Source organism: Oncorhynchus mykiss, chromosome 8 (genome assembly GCF_057628025.1).
Source record: "Oncorhynchus mykiss isolate SJ-2025 chromosome 8, ASM5762802v1, whole genome shotgun sequence".
Classification (NCBI taxonomy): domain Eukaryota; kingdom Metazoa; phylum Chordata; class Actinopteri; order Salmoniformes; family Salmonidae; genus Oncorhynchus; species Oncorhynchus mykiss.
The window spans coordinates 63,200,672-63,222,842 of record NC_143029.1 but is presented as its reverse complement, the minus strand read 5'-3'; the positions used below and the strand labels follow the sequence as shown (position 1 = coordinate 63,222,842).

At 38.2% G+C, this 22,171-nt stretch overlaps 2 long non-coding RNA genes and 1 gene segment (V, D, J or C); all 3 read right to left on the bottom strand.

The window, feature by feature from the left end:
• Positions 1-404: 404 nt before the first annotated feature.
• Positions 405-15,967, bottom strand: LOC149982061 (T cell receptor alpha variable 3-like). The segment is given in 3 exon segments: positions 405-501; positions 13,611-13,737; positions 15,386-15,967. Coding segments are annotated over 3 exon segments (528 nt in total).
• Positions 15,968-18,915: 2,948 nt separating this feature from the next.
• On the bottom strand, positions 18,916-19,604 carry LOC149982060 (uncharacterized). 2 transcript variants are annotated; one of them, XR_016482538.1, is made up of 3 exons: positions 19,410-19,604; positions 19,194-19,234; positions 18,916-19,075 (listed from the first exon to the last, which is right to left on the bottom strand). It is a non-coding gene; the product is annotated as an uncharacterized LOC149982060 (long non-coding RNA). The 2 variants fall into 2 exon arrangements; XR_016482537.1 differs by having other exon boundaries at positions 18,916-19,054.
• A 1,116-nt stretch (positions 19,605-20,720) lies between these two features.
• On the bottom strand, positions 20,721-21,457 carry LOC149982059 (uncharacterized). The gene is made up of 3 exons (XR_016482544.1): positions 21,313-21,457; positions 21,091-21,210; positions 20,721-20,921 (listed from the first exon to the last, which is right to left on the bottom strand). It is a non-coding gene; the product is annotated as an uncharacterized LOC149982059 (long non-coding RNA).
• Positions 21,458-22,171: the final 714 nt, after the last annotated feature.

Here is a 22,171-nt window from a genome sequence, read left to right as displayed (position 1 = left end):
GAGTAAAAGTGAACAGAACAACATTGTAGATGGCAGGATATGTAGAATAAGCACCAACTGCTGATGAAAAGCACAGCATCAACTGGCTATGTTCTTCATGGTAGTATCATGTTTTATCTTTAGGATTCTATGATCTAATCCAGAGTTTCATATTCTAGCTCCTCCTACTGACAATGTAGAATTAAAGAGGTTTCATATTCATTTTATTTATTCACTAGAGAATCCACTTGATGGCACTGTGGTCTAACAGAAGAGAGCAGATGCTTGAAAAATCCATGAAATTCAGCTCACTGCTAAGTCAATAAGTCACTGTGGATGTCACAGCACAGCAGTATAGTGCAGAGAGTTGTATGTTATTTGTACAGTGTTTCTCAGTTTCCTGTCATTGTGGTTCTACAGCACAGTCATACAGAGCAGTCTCTCATTTCAACAGAGGAGATCTCCAGATTCACACGGGTCTTCTCTTTGTGAGAGTTCAGAGAATTAGCTCTCACTACAGTCCTAGAGGCATGGAGGGTGAATATGAGGAATTGGGGAACTGATCCTGCTTACTCTTTATATGCTGAGGAGTAGTTGCAGGAAAGTTTAACATAATTACCCACCTCTCCATACACTTCATGTCGGTTTGTCTGGATGGTCTATTTGAAATGATGTTTTTGAAATCAGGAAAGATCTTAGTATTTACTCTAAAATTCAATAATACTGATTAAAAAAAAATACATTAGCCTAAAAAATGTAAACCTTTGGAATCGGTGTCCCTTCCCCCGGGACGGTTGAGCTAACGTAGGCTAATGCGATTAGCATGAGGTTGTAAGTAACAAGAACATTTCCCAGGACATAGATATATCTGATATTGGCAGAAAGTTTACATTCTTATTAATCTAACGGCACTGTCCAATTTACAGTAACTATTACAGTGAAAGAATACCATGCTGTTGTTTGAGGAGACTGCACAACTTTGTACATGGAAAGTTATTAATAAACAAATTAGGCACATTTGGGCAGACTTGATACCAAATTATGAACAAAAATGCAATAGTTTATTGGACCAGTCTAAAACGTTGCACTTACACTGCTACCATCTAGTGGCCAAAATTGAAATTGCACTGGAATAATACATTATGACCTTTCTCAAGAGTTTCAAAGATGATGATACAAAAAAATACAAAAGAACGTTTGGTTTTTTCTTAGTATTATTTTTTACCAGATCTATTGTGTTATATTCTCCTACATTACTTTCACATTTCCACAAACTTCAAAGTGTTTCCTTTCAAATGGTGCCAATAATATGCATATCCTTGCTTCAGTTCCAGAGCTACAGGCAGTTAGATTTGGGTTAGGCAAATATTTGGGAAAAAAAGGGGCGTATCCTTAAGTGGATGACAGGAATACAGTAATTTACTAAGCTGTCGGTACACAAAGTAAAATGATTGTGTAGCCTTTTTTATTACTTACAGTAGTAAGACACACCATTGCCCTAAAACATGCACAACAGGAGTATATCATGAACTGTCAGGTTTTTGTACAATGATTCTGGGTGTCCTGTCACTGTGGACTGCAAGGCGCAAGAGTACAGAGCAGAGTATTTTACATCAGCAGAGGAGATCTCCAGATCCACACAGGGTCTATCCTTCTTCAGTTTAACCAGTTATGCATTAGGGGGCGCTATTAACATTTTTGGATGAAAAACATTCCCGTTTTAAACAAGATATTTTGTCACGAAAACTTGCTCGACTATGAATATAATTAACAGATTTGGAAAGAAAACACTGACGTTTCCAAAACTGCAAAGATATTGTCTGTGAGTGACACAGAACTGATGTTACAGGCGAAACCCAGATAAAAATCCAACCAGGAAGTGCCGCATTTTTGAAACCGCCTCATGCCAATGACTCCTTATATGGCTGTGAATGAGCTACGAATGAGCTTACATTTTCCACGTATTCCCCAAGGTGTCTAACAGCATTGTGATGTCTTTTTAGGCATTTCCATTGAAGAATGGCTGTAAGGGACCATATATAGCATGTGGTCACATGGTGTCTCCCGCAGAAAATCACGCGTAAAATACTGAGGTAGCCATTTTTCCAATCGCTTCTTATGAGAAACCAATTGCCTCGACGGATATATTATCGAATATATATGTTAAAAACACCTTGAGGATGGATCTTAAACAACGTTTACCGTGTTTCTGTCGGTATTATGGAGCAAATTTAGAAAAAAGTTTGGCGTTATAGTTGCAGCATTTTCCGGTCAATTTCTCAGCCAATCATGATGAAGAAACGGGAGCTATTTCGCCTACAAAAATAATATTTTTGGAAGAAAGGAACATTTGCTATCTAACTTGGAGTCTCCTGAGTGAAAGCATCCGAAGTTCTTCAAAGGTAAATGATTTCATTTGGTTTATTTTCTTATTTTCGCAAAAATGTTGCCTGCTGCCAGCAGAGCTAGCATAGCATTATGCCATGATAAACTTACACAAATGCTTGTCTAGCGTTGGCTGTAACGCATATTTCGAAAATCTGAGATGACAGTGTTGTTAACAAAAGGCTAAGCTTGTGTTTGAATATATTTATTTCATTTCATTTGCGATTTTCATGAATAGGAAAAGTTTCTAGGGGTATTTATGTCCGCTGCGTTATGCTAATGCATTTGAGGCTATGATTACGCTCCCGGATACGGGTTTGCTCGTCGCAAGAGGACAGTCGTGGGTATGGAGGAGTAGGTGTGAGTGCATCTGCATGCACAGTGAGTCGAGGACTGATGGAGTATGACCTGGTGTGAAGAAGGGCAGCAAAGAAGCCATTCTCTCCAGTAAAAAACATCAGGGACAGACTGATATTCTGCAAAAGGTACAGGGATTGTACTGCTGAGGACTGGGGAAAAGTCATTTTCTCTGATGAATACCCTTTCTGATATTTTGGGGCATCTGGAAATAAGCTTGTCCGGAGAAGACAAGGTTAGCGCTACCATCAGTCCTGTCTCATACCAACAGTAAAGCCAAGGGAGTGGGCTCACTCCCAATTTTGCCTAAGAACACAGCCATGAATAAAGAATGGTACCAACACATCCTCTGAGAGCAACTTCTCCCAACAATCCAGGAACAGTTTGGTGACAAACAATGCCTTTTCCAGCATGATAGAGCACCTTGCCATAAGGCAAAAGTGATAACTAAGTGGCTCAGGGAACAAAACATCAATATTTTGGATCCATGGCCAGGAAACTCCCCAGACCTTAATCCCACTGAGAACTTGTGGTCAATCCTCAGGAGGCGGGTGGACAAACAAAACCCCACAAATTCTGACAAACTCCAAGCATTAATTATGCAAGAATGGGCTGCCATCAGTCAGGATGTGGCCCAGAAGTTAATTGACAGCATGCCAGGCCAGATTGCAGAGGTCTTGAAAAAGAAGGGTCAACACTGCAAATATTGACTCATTGCATCAACTTCATGTCATTGTCAATAAATGCATTTGACACTTATGAAATGGTTGAAATTACATGTCAGTATTCCATAATAACATTTGACAAAAGTATCTTAAGACACTGAAACAGCAAACTGCATGCATTTGGAAAACCGCATACATTTATAAAATAAATGTAAATTGTTAATAAAAGTAGCACAAACAGAATATGCAATTGTGACAAGAATTGGTGAAAACATAATGAATGACTGCCCTCTATTGGTATTGCCTCAAAATGTATGCTATTCTGTTAGTGGAATTCTAAATTCCTCTTTATTATTTTCCAATCAGAATTATTACTCTGTCAATGCATTCTAAAGGGATTGTAAGACCCAATATTTTTATAAGAAATGGACAGAGTCCCGGTCTTAAAAGTCAGGTAACAGCGTTTAATTCAAGAGAGTACTAACCACATACACATATTTCCACAGGTTATAAACTGAAAATGACATCATCAGTTTCCCACACTCTCTCCGATTCCCACAATAGCCCAGTGTTTTCAGGTCCGGAGATGTCTTCTACTCCCCTCATAAACCAGACATTCCAATCTGTCTAAAAGATATCTTCTCCTCCACAAATGGTACATCAAGGACCATTCTTATCTGTCGGAAAAGATACGTCATCCCTCTCCCTTAAACTTCCCTCAAAGTACAGACAATTAATTTGTTTTCCTTACATTTTCAGTAACAGCTTAACCAAGAACCCATACATTTCACACCATAACATAATAGTATTAGAATAAATGGTTCTAATTGAAATGTATACATTATTAATCATTTCAACTATAATTTCCTCCAACATCTTCACAAAAACCAATGGAGAAGAATAAGACAAGTACTGTCCTTAACCTCTCTAGGGTATGTGGGATGCTAGCGTCCCACCTGGCCAACATCCAGTGAGATTGCAGAGCCAAATTCAAATACAGAAATACTCATTATAAAAATTCAGAAAATATACTACTATTTTACATAGGTTTAAAGATTAACTTCTTGTGAATCCAACCACGGTGTCAGATTTCAAAAATGCTTTACGGTGAAAGCATACTTTACGATTATTTGAGAACATAGCCCAGCAGACAAATCATTACAAACAGTAACCAGCCAAGTAGAAGAGTTAAACCTGTCAGAAAAAGAGATTAAATTAATCATTTTACCTTTGATGATCTTCATATGGTTGCACTCAGGAGACATTCATTTATTCAATAAATGTTCCTTTTGTTTGATAAAGTCTCTCTTTATATCCAAAAACCTCTGTTTTGTTCACGCGTTTTCTTCAGTAATCCACAGGCTCAAACGCAGTCACAACAGCCAGACAAAAAAATCCTAATTGTATCCATGAAGTTCATAGAAACATGTCAAAAGATCTTTATATTCAATCCTCAGGTTGTTTTTAGCCTAAATAATTAATCATATTTCAACCGGATAATAACGTAGTCAATATAAAAGGCAAACAAGAAAGGCACTCTCTCAGTCGTGCGCATGAAAAGCTCTGTGACACGGCAGGATCCACTCATTCAGACTGCTCTTACTCCCTCATTTTTCAGAATACAAGCCTGAAACAATTTCTAAAGACTGGTGACATCTAGTGGAAGGCTTGGAAACTGCAATTTGAGTCCTAAGTCAATGGATACTGTAATGGCATTGAATTGAAAACTGCAACAACAAAAAATCCTACTTCCTGAATGGATTTTTCTCAGCTTTTCACCTGCCAAATCAGTTCTGTTATACTCACAGACACTATTTTAACAGTTTTGGAAACTTTGGAGTGTTTTCTATCCACATCTACTAATTATGTACATATCCTATCTTCTGGGCCTGAGTAGAAGGCAGTTAATTTGGGCACGCTTTTCATCCAAAATTCCAAATGCTGCCCCCTACCCTAGAGACATTAATCCTCTAAGGAATCAAAACAACAAAACAAATGTCTGGTGAAATTGTCAACAAATACCTGGTGGAAAGCAAACATTCCAGACGAAGAAAATTATACCCAATGGTCAAGCATGGTGGGGGTAGTGTGATGGTTTGGGGATGCTTTGCTGCCTCAGGACCTGGACGACTTGCCTCAATAGAAGGAACCATGAATTCTGCTCTGTATCAGATCATTCTACAGGAGAATGTCAGACCATCTGTCTGTGAGCTGTAGTTGATGCACAGCTGGGTCATGCAGCAAGACAATGTTTCAGAACATATAATCAAGTCTACAAGAAAATAGCAAAAAAATGCAACACTTTTGAAGTTTTGGAATGTCAAAGTCCAGACCTAATGCCAATTGAGATTTTGTGGCAGGAATTGAAACGAGCAGTTCATGCTTGAAAACCCACAAATGTTGCTGGGTTAAAGCAGTTATGCATGGAAGAGTGACCCTAAATTCCTCCACAGCGACGTGAGAGACTGATCAACAACTACAGGAAGCTGGGGTCATTTCAGCTAAATGTGGCACAACTAGTTATTGAGTGTAAGGGGGAAATTACTTTTTCACACTGGCGCATTGGGTATTTCATGAATTTGTTTATGAAAATAAATGAAACAAGTATTTTGTTGTTGTGTTATTTGTTCACTGAAGTTCTCTTAATCTAATTTCAGGTTTTGGTTGAAGATCTCATAACTTCATATGGCTGCAATCCCACTACCGGGATCGATATGACAACTACCAGTGAAAATAGAGGGCGCCAACTTCAAACCACAGAAATCTCATAATTACAATTCCTAAAACATACATGTGTCTCATACCATTTTAAAGCTATTCTCGTTGTTAATCCCACCAAAGTGTCCGATTTCAAATATGCTTTTCAGCAAAAGCACTACCAACGATTATGTTAGGTCTCCACCAAACCACAATAAGCACAGCCAGTTTCCAGCAAAATATAGCATTCACAAAAAGCGGAAATAGAGATCAAATTAATCACTAACCTTGAATTATCTTCATCAGATGACACTCTTGGGATTTCATGTTACACAATACATGCATGTTTTGTTTGATAAAGTTCATATTTATATAAAACAATCTGAGTTTACATTGGCATATTAGATTCACTAAATGCAAAAACATCAAGTGATTTTGCATAGCCACAACGTTTCAACAGAAATACTCATCATAAATGTAGATGATAATACAAGTTATACACATGGAATTATAGATATACCTCTCCATAATGCAACCGCTGTGTCAGATTTCAAAAAAAGTTTATGGAAAAAGCAACCCATGCAATAATCTGAGATGGCGCTCAGAACAGTAGCCAAATTAGCCTCTATGTTAGAGTCAACAGAAACCAGAAAATACATGATCAATGTTTCCTTACCTTTGATGAACTTCATCAGAATGCAGTCCTAGAAATCCCAGTTCCACAATAAATTATTGATTTGTTCGAAAATGTCCGTTATCTATGTACAATTAGCTACTTTGGTTAGCGCGTTTGGTGAACAATTCCAAAGTCACAAAGCGCGTCCTCTATAACATGACGAAATGTCCAAAAGTTCCGTAACAGTCAGTAGAAACATGTCAAACGATGTACTGAATCAATCTTTGGAATGTTGTTTACATGTATCTTGAATAACGTTCCAACCGGAGAATTAGAATTACTTCAGATGACCGGTGGAACGCAAGTCCTTCCCTTGTAAACGCGCCTGGTGAAAGCATGGTCCACTCATGGCAGTGGTGACTATTTCCTGTCTCATTCAACTCCCCTTCACATTAGAGTCATCAGACAAAGTTCTATTTACTGTTGACATCTAGTGGAAGGCGTGGGAAGTGAAAACTCCTCCATATCTCGCTATAATTTCAATGAGAGCTTGGTTGAAAATCTGACACCTCCAGGAAAAAAACAGAAAGTGGAATTTCTCAGGTTTTTGCCTGCTATATGAGTTCTGTTATACTCACAGACATAATTCAAACAGTTTTAGAAACTTCAGAGTGTTTTCTATCCAATACTATTAATAATATGCAAATATTAGCATGACTGAGGAGCAGGCCATTGAATATGGGCACCTCTGTGCACCTTTCATCCAAGCTACTCAATACTGCCCTGCAGCCATAAGAAGATAACATTCACTATAAATGTTTTTTTTTTGCAAAAGTAGAGAACATTTTAGCAGCGGCAAATACTTTTTCACGGCACTCTATTTCCCCTTAAATATGCAATATGTAGAAATCTTTCTGCCATTTCCTGGTTGTTAAAATTTGAATAGTTTGCCGAATTTCAGTTTATGTGACAAAACAAGCAATCATTGTGTAGAGTACCATCTAAATCACTGTGAAATATATTTTATATAACCAAAAATATTGTATTTTCAGGAGTTTGAGGCTGGTGTACAAAACCGAAAGTAAAATACGCAAAAAACGAACGGGGAGAATAGAAATAGCGTACATAGAAAAGAATTACAACTTCTTAGACCTGCTTTGAATGAGAATGACAGATCTATAACTCACATTTCTACGTGAATAAGACAACAATGGGCCCCATCAAGTGCATTTGGTGTGTCATCATAGTGGTCTCTGATTCTGACTTGTGTTCGGACTCACTCAGGCAGAACAAACTTAAACTTGTGCCATTTTTCAATGCTGAATTGAATGTCATTAAGAAAACAGAAATGTGTCGTCATGTATTTTCTTTCTTAATCTAATCTGGTTACAATATTTTTGCTGGTAATGTAACTTATTCCAGTTACAGTTTTTTGTAATCAGTTACTCCACAACCCTGGGGGTGGTAGACAACCAAATGTGTTGGAGTGTGTCCCTTTCAATCCTTACATTGTAGAAGTGATGCTACAAATACACTCCATTAATGTTATAAATGCATTATGAAGACAATGACAGTTGATCTGGAAATGAAGCCAGGTTTAGGGTTATGGCCAGGGTTAGGGTTGATCCGGGGTGTGTACAGAAAGCTAGGGTTAAGGTTAGGGCTATGACTAGAGGGGTTTTGTGTTTTGGACATATTCATTAATGTGCCTGTTGATAACTTTCTCACCTTAATCAGATGTTAAATATCTTTGTACGGTGTGTCTAAGTTTCCTGTCACTGTGGGTCGGTCCTAAGTGCAAAGTAGTACAAAGCAGAGTCTGTCACTTCAGCAGAGGAGATCTCCAGATACACAAGTTTGGCCTTTTTATCATGTTCCAGAGTAAACTCTGGTGTTTTGCAGACATTAACTGGATGTACCAGAAGAGATCAGGAGATGGACTACTGGTAGTGTAGTTACAGCTGGGTGTTACTAGTCCTCCGATAAGGGCAGTAACATATCCACTCTGCTGGTCAACAGCCTCATCACATCTGCACTCTGAAAAAGTTATAATAATTTTGTTTAATAATCAATCATATGTAATAACTTATTAGCTAAAATTCTGACAAAGAGAATAGGAAGGAGAAGCAGTATACTGTACCAAAATAGCATGTAGCCAGGATAAGTAAAGTATTCCTAAGCCAATGTGCATTGTGATATAAAGATAGAGGAAGAATAGACTGTTATAGACTTTATGTTCCATCCACTGTAGCTGAGAAGTCTCATAATTCTGGGGCTCTGCAGTATGGGAGGAGCTTATTGTATATTCAATTGTTTAGTGGAAATGTTGGGGGAAATGATACCACACCGAAATGTGCAAAGGCATGCCGAGTGCATCATTTAACTTTGGGTCATACCATGGATCATTAAGCTATCTGATTTGGATTTTTTTAACCACTTTAGGTATACAAAAATAACAAGATGTTTTGATAGCCCAAATGGTACGCTACAAACAGAAGTTGGCACATCGACAGTGAGAGTCTCATCTTTCCATAGAGTGGTCACATACATATTTTAGGCAAAACCGTTCGGACACTATCAGTTCCTCTTGTCATGTTATTCATTGCATACCTTAGAGAGCTATTTATAACTTGTCAGCAATGAACAGATCAACAAGCCCATGTCAGCTAAAGTTTTTTTTATTATGTTTTTTTAGCCCATTCAAATATCACATGAATAAACATCACGTGATGTTCAACAATGCTGGAATGGGGTCGCCGATTAAAAATGTTTGGGATCCCCTGCTAAAAGGAAGCAAAACAACACCACAAATGTTCTTTATTCCGTATTTATTCAGACTAGGATCTTTGATCATGTTATATCAGAACAGGAAGAAAATGTAAAGTATTATTTCCTCAGTAATATTTAAGTTAAATGTGCTTTCTTACTACTTTTTCAATTAATGTGGATATTCAGGAAAACTATTTATGTATTAATGTACTCTAAATAGTAACTGATTGATCAGAACACAATGCACTGTTCACCCCCAAGGGTCTTGACAGGTTTTTGTACAGTGAGTCTGAGTTTCCTGTCACTGTGGGCTGCAAGGCGCAGTGGTACAGAGCAGAGTCTTCCAATTCAACAGAGGAGATCATCAAGTCAACACGGGTCTTCTCTTCATTCAGTCTACCAGTGTGTCGTGGAGTCGTAATGGATGTATTCTGTGCATACTTATTGGTTGGTAGGATCCATAGAAGACATTCTGGTCTGGATCTGGGGTATTGACGGTACCATTGCAAATTGAAAATGTTGCCCTTGTAGTTGCAGGAGAGAGTGATGTCTGTTCCTTGGAGAGCATTGACTTCAGGCTTCACTGGAGTTATTGTTTCCTGCTCCATACTATCACCTGCAACAACATAAGTATTGTCATTGTGTTAATGTTATTTTCTAAAGAGAAAAAATATGTGGATTAGGTGCCCATAAAGTATGACAAGAGAAAGAATTTAAACTTTCCAATAAAATACCACTTAGTTTATAATGCAATCATTCACTGAAAAAAAGCAATGTCACTGTATTCAAAATGTTATTTGGTTTAAACTGAGTATTCAGCACTCACCTATAAATGCTGACAGGAGCAACAGTAATATGAGTGACATCCTGACACAGACTAGATAAACTAACTGAGAGATACGACAGTGAGAAAGCTGAGTTGATCCTCTACAGAGACATCCTCATGGTTGCAGGTATACCCAGCCTATACCAGTGTTTGACTATGAGGCCCCTCCTCTGATAACTAGATATGTAACTCTTCTTCTGTGGTTTGTGATTAAGGGTTTTCAGTTCCTATTGGCCTCCTCCTTAGATTATTTTAGACTTAAATCCTATCTGAAAATGTCATATTTTTGCTGTTATCTTTGTTTGTTTTTTCAATAGATCCACAATACTATACCATGCTATACTATATATACCATCTGTAAATTTGTGTCAGGCTGTCAGATTTTTGTAGGAGGAAGTGTTTTCTGTCACTGTGGGGTCTATGGCTCTATTGCACAGTAGAACAGAGCAGAGCCTGTTACCTCAGCAGAGGAGATCTCCAGATCCATGCAGTCAGTTTGAACCTGAGCTGACATGTGAGGAGGGACAAATTTCTGGACATATCATGATTTTGTGATGAGAATCAGGAGCTCTGGTTTAGACCTGGGATACTAACTATACCACTGTAGATTGTCTACAGAGCCAGTGTATCTGCAGGATAGTGTGATGGTATCACCCTCCACACCACCCACCATAGGCCTAGTGGGTTTGTCATCTTCAGATCTGCTACTTGTCAAGAAAGGAAAAACATGCTGCTGTTTTGCTAGCTTTTTTGACAACAATCAAATATATGCTGGAGTTAAATTAAAATGATGAAATTGAATCAAATCAAATTTTATTGGTCACATACACATGGTTAGCAGATGATAATGCGAGTGTAGCGAAATGCTTGTGAATACATCACGGACCCAAAAATACATCACTCACCAATAAGGACTGAGAGGAGGAGAAATTATGAAAGCAGCAACATGGAGATAGATACAGTAAACAAAAGTTTCTAACACAAAACAGGCAGAGTTGAATATCTCTCTCTTTAGCTATCTTTCACTATTAATGATTGGATACAATGTTGTAACGCCACCTACTGCCAAAAACGGGTTGGTGAACAACCACATTTCTTTATCTGTGTGCCATGCAATCCTTACCTTAATCGTAGGATTGATGCATTCATTCATTTTTAACAATGCTACTTCATTCGTGCTACATTATGAAGAAAAAAAGTTTAAAATCAATACAGTGCAATTGTTGCTGTGTTTTGTATTTTATTTCATTTAACTTTGTTATTTTGTTACATTTATTACTTATACATTTTGTTACTTATTATTTTTTTAAATGAAGTTTGGGAAAACTTTTAACTTATGAAACTAGGATATTTGATACAGTGGTACTCCATTCATGTTATATGTCATTATGAAGAAAGTAGTTAAAATACCAAAATACTGATAAACTATACAATAGCCAAAACATTAAGATAAAAGAAGGACAGGAATACCGTAATTTACAGAACAGAAAGTAAAATAACTCAGTAGAGAACCATTATATTGTAGCTGAAGTTATATGCTGGAGTGAAGTCCAACACAGTTTTTTACAGGATAACTGATTTTCTTGAAACTACGGTAGGACGCACCCCCCTGCACAGAGCAGAGTCTGTCACTTCAGCAGAGGAGATCTCCAGATCCACGCTGGTTCTCTCTTTATTCAGATTAACAGACAGTCGAGGGTCATCAGGTTCAGCTCTAAATACAGAGGGCTTTGAGGAGACTGTAGTTTAGAGCAGGAATTGCGGTGCTGATCTGGGATATTGACGATACCATTGAAGATAGTCTACTGAGTCAGAGTAGTTGCAAGACAGATTAACACTGCTTCCCTCCACGCTATGTTCTCTCTCTGAAGTTGGGTTTATGTAATTTTCATAACTGCCACATGTAATAAAGTTAAGTTTAGATAAACATTTTCAGTTCATAGGGCATTATTAAATGCTCTGTGTCATCTTCAAAACAAGTGAAATTATAATCAGTCATTTACATTTCTTCTAGGAAGTGCTATTTTCAAATGACACTTGACAGTTACATTAAATAAACTAAAAATATGTAATGTCAGACTAATACTCACCAACAAGTGCAGAGAGGAGAAACTCTGGGTAGAGAAACATGGTGATGGGTGTAACAGTGTGTTATCAGGAGGCAGAACTGAAGACATCCCACTGTTCCAGTCAGTTAGAGGAGAATCACCTCTCCACCTCTCAACTTAGCTCCTCCTATTCAGTAAATGGACCCACATTACATCATCATTATAATCTGTGATGAACAAATATGACTTAATTGATGGATAATCATGAACATGATCTATGATTATTTGTATAAATATGCTTGCCTATTACATGGTGTTTACTAGTAGGACTTTATTACAGTCAGGTTATTGTAGTGTTTCTGGGTTTCCTGTCACTGTGGGCCTCGGACACAGTAGTACAGAGCAGAGTACATCACTTTACCAGAGGAGATCCATGCAGGTTCTCTCCTTGTTCAGTGTAACAGACAGTAGAAAGTCTTGCAGATCACCTCTCACTTCATATGGATTATTGTTAGTTGTTACGAAGTAAAGGAATTGGAGAAATGATCCAGAGTACTGTCTGTACCACAGTTAGTTACAGGAGATCTTAACTATGGTACCCTCTAAATAATACTCCTCAGGACTGGTTGGAGTATTATCATCCTCTAAAGTATCACATGTGAAGGAGAAGAAAACAAGCATGAGACTTAACATGAAAACCTCTTATTTTATATTTGAACGCATCAACACTTAGTTTAGATTCAACATAACACCAATATAAATTGACAGATTATAGAGTACTTAGATGCAACTACTAAAAGCAAAATAAATGTAGGTTGACATTATGGCTGAAACTGGAATATACAAAAAATACAGATATTTTTGTTTTCATCTTTATAGGTATAATCTACAGTCTAAATCTGCAACATTTTCAGATACCCAAATTAGTTTCTGTCACTTAATTCACTATTCATTTCTACCCTACATGTATATGTCTTGTCTATTGAAGGTAACCTAATAATGAACATGTTTCTCTTAGGGGATGTCAGTATTTTCAGTTCACATTTTTGTACAGTGTATCTGGGTTTTGTTTCATTGTGGGCTTCAGGGCACAGTAGTCTGTCTCTTCAACAGAGGAGATCTCCAACAGTCAGCTATAAAAGGCAAAACCTTTCCTTTACCTCAGTTAAATAACACCTCCCCTTGGCTTAAAAAACAGCACGCAACAAGTACTCTACACACGCACCCATGTGCACACACACACACTGTTTTGCAAGGGTCCTGTATACCCTGTTGTCACAGTGGGCCTCAGAGCACAGTAGTACACAGCAGAGTCAGACAGTTGCAACCTCTGAATCGTCAAGGGAACTGATTGTGTTTTGGCATAAAGACTTGCGTTGAACCCTGCAGCATTGTCTCCAGATCCAAAAGAGAAGTCTCAGCATATGTTTAGGGAAGTCATTTGCATCTTGTTCGTAGCAATTTAGATATGCATTATTAGCATTGGTGTTATATTGACAACTCAGTGTTACCAATCCTCCTTCGGCAGCAATTACACCTCCTGGTTGCTGTTGAACATGGTCTCCTGTGCACTCTGGAAGACAAAAAAAGATAAAGTGAGTGATAATGAAAGATAAAAAATAAAAAAAATGAAAATTAGATAGATGATTATATAAACAAATGAGAGAATAGGTTCCATCATACCGAAGCAGAATACATCAAGAACCAGCCAGATGATCAGACAGAGTAACATGGTTATGCAGAACACACTGAGAGTGACTGGTGAGTTACAGTAATAGGTAGAGATCCTCTCTCTCTCTTCCATGTCAATCTCAGCCTGTATATCACCATCAACTGACAGACATGAAGGAGGAGCCTGTTCAAAGAGTGGAAAGATTGTAAAGAAATGTATGAGTCAATATTACCTCGTCAATATTAGATATAAGCACTCTTTGCAGTTCATTAGTCAAAGTGAAAAGCTCACATGAAATGAAAGTAGCTTAAAGCAATTGAAAATTACATAAATGTTCCATGAAGTGAGTATGATAAACGTATATTTTTTTTAGGTGAAAAAGTACTCATATTGTATTATAATTCAGGTCTACTTGTCACGCCATGACCTTAGAGATCCTCTTTATGTCTCTGTTTTGGTTTGGTCAGGGCGTGAGTTGGGGTGGGCATTCTATGTTTTGTGTGCTATGTTTTCTATTTCTGTGTGTTTGGCCGGCTGTGGTTCTCAATCAGAGGCAGCTGTCTATCGTTGTCTCTGATTGAGAACCATACTTAGGTAGCCTTTTCACACCTGTGTTTTGTGGGTAGTTATTTTCTGTTTTGTGTGTCTGCACCATACAGAACTGTTTTGTGTGTTCCGCTTTATTTTTTTGTTCTAGTGTTCAGTGTTATTAAAAATCATGAACACGTACCATGCTGCACCTGGTTCCTCTTCTTCAAACAGCTGTTACACTGCTAATGTACTTAAAGTAATCTGAAATACATATTGTGCTTTGGTCCCAATTTTTCAGTGGTTCTGTACGTTTTTATGGACACGTGAAACCTATAGTTTTTTTAAGGAGCCTGTAAATACTATTCACAGTGGACTTCAGAGCACAGTAGTACTCAGCATAGTCAGACAGCTGCTACCTCTGGATCGTCAAGGGGACTGACTTTGCTGTAACGATTGTCGTCGGGAGAAGGAGAGGAGGACCAAAGTGCAGCATGGTACGTATCCATAATACTTTAAATCAAGATGAATACACGAACAAAAACAACAAAACGACCAACGAACAGTACTGACAGGTGCAACAAACACTAACCAGAAAATAATCACCCACAACTTAAAATGGGAAAACAGGCTACCTAAGTATGGCTCTCAATCAGAGAACGATAGACAGCTGCCTCCGATTGAGAACGTACCAGGCCAAACACATAAAAAAAACTAGACCTACAACATAGGTTACCCACCCACATCATACCCTGACCAAACTAAAAATAGAAACATACAACGCAATCTACAGCGTGACATTTGCTGTGAAATTCAGTCATCAAATCTGTCCTTGAACTCAGTAGCAGTTTCCCCAGGTGAAAACGTATCCCTTCTCAGCATAAAGATGGGCTTGCAAATTTGCTATTTGTTTGTACCAGAAGAGATATGGTGATTGAGAAGTATCAAATAGACAAGTGAGTGTTGTTGGGTGTCCTTCTACGGCCATTACCTCTTCTGTTGACTGTGCTACATTCTCTTCTGCTCTGCACCCCGAAAAGAAAGATAAATATATCTTCACAACATGTAATGATAATGTATATAATTCAAATGAACAAATGCACAGAATGAGACAGATTAAAAGAGTGATGTTATACCAAAGCAGCATGCATCCAGAACATTCAGGATCAGCCAATTTCTCATGACTAGTCAGTCAGTTTTAAGTGGAATAGGAGCAGAACAATGCTGATCTATCACAGAGCTTTGACACCCTCTGTCCTACTGTTGATGCTTCATGTTGTTCTGTATTACATGCAGTAGTAGTAGACCATGGGGAGGTGCCTGTCTGTATGGCATCCTCTAATTCAGTGGTGTGTGCTTTGTTAGATTTACTCCTTCAGGTTGACTTTCATACTACACCACCAAGCCATATTGTTGCATTTAATCGTATTCCCAAGTGATTATCCAGCCAAAATGTTTTAAAAAAACTGCCTACGGTAAGTGAAATTGAAGACTACTGATTGAAGAGTGAAGAATACATATTTCTCACAGTGCATTGAATATGACGATAGAGAAACACCAGACCACCTGGTGATTGCACACAGCACAGGTGTCAACTTCTGCCATCGCGACACCAAATGTGGTTGCTGTTTAATTATGGTTTCCACTTCATCAAAGCATTTTGGTCTGCAGGTTTTTGTACAGTATATTATACACTTTGTATCACTGTGTCAAGAGCACAGTAGTAGAGAGCTGTGTCTGCCAGGGTTAGGCTTGTTATGACCAGTTCAGTTGATGTCTGGGATGTTGTGGATTTATATCTCTTATCAGGGATGTGTTCCCTGCTCCTTAATCTGGCACCTTTATACAGTAGAAACTGAGGAGCCTGGTTAGGATAATGCCTGTACCAGTAAAGGGAAATATAATCACTGATTGTTTCATATGTACATCTCAGAGTCACTGATGATCCCTCAGTGATGGTGTACTCCTCCTTGTCAGGAGTCACACTATCTCCACATACCATTCCTGCAGAGGAAAAATGCATAATTAAGCTGATTGATAACATGCTTTTTTAAAGACTTTTTAGAAATCGACTAAGTTATTCACATTTAAATGACTTTACATCAACAAAGATGTTTTACTACCAATACCATAATTTAATAATGTGATAAAGGATGCAAGGAGTTCAAATGTTGAGGTGTTGTTTACCTGTAGTGATAATCAGAATGATCAATACACTGATTGATTTCTCCATCTTCAGACGAATGTTTGCATTCATTCACTCTCCTCTGAAATATCCTTCTGTGTGTCACTGTGTGAGGTGTACAGCCCTGCTGTCACGTCACACCCACCACAGATGTAAGTCTTGCATTTTTTCTACACCGGTGCCAAGGATATACTCGTTTTTGTAGGGGGGCTGTACATCTTGTTGTCACAGTGGGCCTCAGAGCAGAGTTGTACACAGCAGAGTCAAACAACTGCGACCTCTGGATTGTCAAGGGGACAGAGCTAGAAGTGAAATTTAGCCTTGAATCAAACCTCTTCTTAAACTCATCAACATTTCTCCCTTCTGCATAACTATCTCTTCTCAGGACATACTGAATGGATCATTAAGCTACTTGATTTGAAATTTTAGGACACCTTTAGGTATAAAATATATAACAAGATGATTTGATAAAATATAGAATTTGCCCTATACTACCAAAATCCCATAAAAGGATTTAACACGTTCATAAATGGCAAAAAATGAAGTGTCTGTCCTTTAACTCTGAGATATAAGAAAGCTCAGGAAATATATATATATGTATATATTGTTTTTTTTACACATATTTAACCCCTTAAATTCGCCATCGTGTTCGTGAGAATCTACCCTTTCCACAGCGGGGCCACATTAGTGGTACGCCACAAACAGAAGTTGGCACATGGACAGTGAGAGTCTCGTCTTTCGGTAGAGTGGTCACATACATTTTTTAGGCCAAACCGTTCGGATGCTACAGACATATTTGTGAGAAGATCGATTTTCACGATGTCTCATGGTCTGACAAACACCGCTGCAGCTTGGCCATCTTCCCCTGCCGATGCAGAAGAGCGCCATAGGCTGATGCGGTGCATTGAGACACAGCCCATGAAAAACCTTATATCTCCAGCTGAAAGGAATAGAAGCAACCTATGAGACTCTACTGACACCTATTGACTCTCACTAGTAACTTGCCCTTGAAAATACAAGCAATGTCTTGGTTTCACCTTGTTGGGTAGAATGTTGAACACTGTATGGAACTATTGTATCATTATTATACATAGAAAAACCTTGTCACTGGACTTCATGACTGTGGAGGGCAGTCTATAAGAGGAGGACACACAAAGAAGATCTGTCACATAACTTAAACCCACATGGAAGATTGAATGAATTCCAAACGCAGTGTAACGATAAGAAGTATTCAAAGTAAAAACATGTATCTTCATGTAGTGCTTCATGATCTTCGATTTGAAAAATAAATACCTCTCAACATAATCACACTCATTTTGAATGAAAATGTAATTACTTACCTTTCAAGTCAAAGAAGAGTAATAGTGAACAGAACAACATTGTAGATGACAGGATGTGTAGAATAAGCACCAGCTGCTGATGAAAAGTGCAGCATCAACTGTCTATGTTCTTCATGGTGTATCATGTTTTATCTTGAGGATTCATAATCTAATCCTGAGTTTTTTTACTCTAGCTCCTCCTACTGACAATGTAGAATCAAAGATGTTTCATATACATTTGATTTTTTTCACTAGAGACTCCGATTGATGGCACTGTTGTCTAACAGACGACAGCAGATGCTTGTAAATCCATAAAATTCAGCTCACTGCTGAGTCAGTAAATTTTGCGTCACTGTGGACGTCACAGCACAGCAGTATAGTGCAGAGTGTTGTATGGTTGTTGTACAGTGTTTCTCAGTTTCCTGTCACTGTGGGCTCCTGGATACTGTTTATACCACAAAACACTGTATGCTGAGTGTAATAGCAGGAAAGCTGAACATTACTGCCCTCCTCTTCATACACTTCATGTTGGTTTGTCTGGAAGGTCTGCTGAAAACTGCCATCGACAAATATGAATAGGTGACAGATCAATTACAAGAGAAATGTATTTGAAATGAGGAAATAATATATGTTGTAAAAATAATGACAGTAATACATTAATTTACTAACCTGTCAGAGCAGAAAGTAAAATAACTCCGTAGAGAGCCATTGTTGCTGAGGTTAAATGCTGGAGTGAAGTCCCAACACAGTTTTTTAATAAAAGATAATACATTTTCTTGAACATACAGTAGGATGCCCCACCTCTGCACTAAAATATGCACAAGACGTGTTTATCATGAGCTGTCAGATTTTTGTACAGTGTTTCAGGATTTCCTGTCACTGTGGGCTCCAGGGCGCAGTAGTACAGAGCAGAGTCTGTTACAACAGCAGAGGAGATCTCCAGATCCACACGGGTTCTCTCCTTATTCAGTTTAACAGACAGTCGTGGGTATGGAGGAGTAGCGTTCACTATAGAGGGGTTTGAGGAGACTGTAGTGAGGAGGAGGAAGATGGGAGGTGATCCAGGGTACTGTTGATACCACTGGAGAGTACTAGCAGAGGAGTAGTTACAGGACAGATTTATGATATCACCCTCCAACCCAAACACCTTATCTGTTGTTGGAGTAATGTCCTTCCCTTGACAGCCACCTGTAAAACATTTATGAAAACAATATTTTTTATTTGGAAATGATCATAAAATTCAACTCTTAATTCAATGAAGTGTCTTAAAAATGTATAAAAGATCCTTCACAGTAATATTACTCCAGGCTCCAGTAATTACATTGGATATGTAATTAGATACGAAGAATAGTATCATACTCACCCACTAGTGCATATATTAAAATGTATCCTAGTAACATGCTGGTAAGTGTTACTTGACACAGTGAAAAGAGTGAACACAAGTATAATTATGACAAAATGACTCCCCTGGTTTCTCACTGCCAGCTACAGTCTAACATGCATTTCTCTTCCTCCGCCTCAATTATGTAACACCTCCCCTTAAAAAACATCACACAACACAAAATACTTTACACACACACAAACACACGTTTTTGTAAAGGGGCAGTATATCCTGTTGTCACAGTGGGCCTCAGAGCACAGTCATACACAGCAGAGTCAGACAGCTGTAACCTCTGGATCTTCAAGGGGAATGATTTTGCTGTGACATTCAGATGGGCATCAAATCTCTCCTTGAACTCAGTAGTACTGTCTGCATGTGAACATTTCTTCTCAGCATAAACATGCAGTTGATATTTGCTAGTTGTTTGTACCAGAAGAGATATGGTGATTGAGAAGTTGTATCAAACAGATAAGTGAGTGTTGTTGGTTGTCCTTCTACGACCATTACATCATTACAAATTACATCACTTCAAATTAAATTAACAAATGTGCAGAAAGAGACAGATGAACAGAGTGATGTTATTCCAAAACAGCATGCAGCCAGAATATGCAGGATCAGCCAATTTCTCATGACTAGTCAGTCAGTATGAAGTGGAAAAGGTAAGGAGCAGAACAATGCTGATCTCTCTATCACAGAGCTTTGACACACTCTGTCCTACTGTTGATGCTTCATGTTCTGTATTACATGAAGTAGTAGACCATGGGGAGGTGTCTGTCTGTATGACATCCTCTGATTCAGGAGTGTGTGTGCTTTGTTAGGTTGCACCCTGCAGGTTGACTTTCCTACTACACCACCAAGCTGTGTGAATTGTGAATAAGGCCATCAATAAATAACAATATTCCAAAGTGATTATCCAACCAATATATAAAAAAAACTGCCTACGGTAAGTGAAATTGAAGACTACTGATTGAAGAGTGAAGAATACATATTTCTCACAGTGCATTGAATATGAAGACAGAGACAAACTAGACCGCCTGGTGATTGAACACAGCACAGGTGTGACCACATTTCTCTGATCTCAACTTCTGCCATTATGACATCAAATGTGGTTGATGGTTAATTATGATTTCCACTTCATCAAAGCATTTTGGTCTGCAGGTTTTTGTACAGTGTATTATACACTTTGTATCACTGTGTCAAGAGCACAGTAGTAGAGAGCTGTGTCTGCCAGGGTTAGGCTTGTTATCACCAGTTCAGTTGATGTCCGGGATGTTGTGGATGTATATCTCTTATCAGGGATATGTTCTTCAGAGCTCCATGATCTGGCACCTTTATACAGCAGAAACTGAGGAGCCTGGTTAGAATAATGTCGGTACCAGTAAAGCAGAGGATATTCACTGCTTGTGTCATATGAACAGCTCAGAGTCACAAGTTCTCCCTCTGTACTGATCACTTCATTATTTACAGGATTAATGTGATCCCCAGCAATCTGTCCTGTAAAGAAAGAATAGTGAAATTGTAACAAAGTGTAAAAGATATGTGCTGTAGAAATTGGGGTGGAAATGTATTAACAGTAAATATATATTATTAACAAAGTAAAAGGGACAGAAAACATATTACACATTCCCACATTATATAAAACATGATATTACATATTGTTTACCTGAGGCTAGAATGAGAACCAGTATCAGAGAGTTCTCCATGTGGAACATAGAAATACCAGATTAGATCTCAGCCTTGGTTTCTGGATTCTGTTGCTGCATTGCTTGATGCGGATAGTTTTCTGCAGAGAGAAAGGGGATGTACCTTACCCAGACAGGAAATGTTGTGTTGTATATGACATAAATAATTAAATGTCTATATGCAGTGTCTTATGTTTTTGTACAGTGTTTATGGGTTTCCTGTCACTCTGGGCTGCAGAGCACAGTAGTACAGAGCAGAGTCTGTCACTTCAGCAGAGAAGATCTCCAGATCCACACGTTTTGGCTACTTTGTCAATGTTAACTGACAGTTGAGGAAAGACCTTCATGCCATTTTGAGTGTCTCCTTTTCATTCTCATATTAGCTCCTCCTCTAAACACAACTCATTTTTTCAGAGGATCTTCTGAAGTGAATGAATAATAGGACTAAAAATGCATTTTCAAATGCTTTGTTATCCATCTTTATAACATTCTCTATTTTTAGTAATATACGTTTCTCTATGCTAAATGTGTTTTTACTTACTCTAACAGCACGTGTTACCACAATAATCACATCTACAGACCCTCTGTTGACAAGTCATTTATCACTCTATTACTTTTTGTACATCCTCTCAGAAACTCTGTATCACTGGGCGTCCTTCAGGGAACAGTAGCAGAGAGCCGTGTCTGCCAGAGTCACTTGTTTTATCTTGAGTGTAGTTTACGTTTGGGACGTTGTAGATTCATACAGATGACTAGAGATATGGTCAACTCTATTTGCTCTGGCACCTTTATACAGTAGGCACTAAGGTGCCTGGTTAGGGTATTTTTGGTACCAGTAAAGGTAGATGTTACTGCTGCTTGTTTCATATATACATCTCAGAGACACTGATGATCCCTCAGGGGGGTGTACTCCTCCTTGTCAGAAGTCACACCATCTCCACATACCATTACTGCAGAGGAAAAATACATAATAAAGCTGATTTAAAAACACATTTAAATGACTTTACTTCATCAAAAGTTGTTTTAATACCAATACCATAATGTAATAATCTGAATATGAGC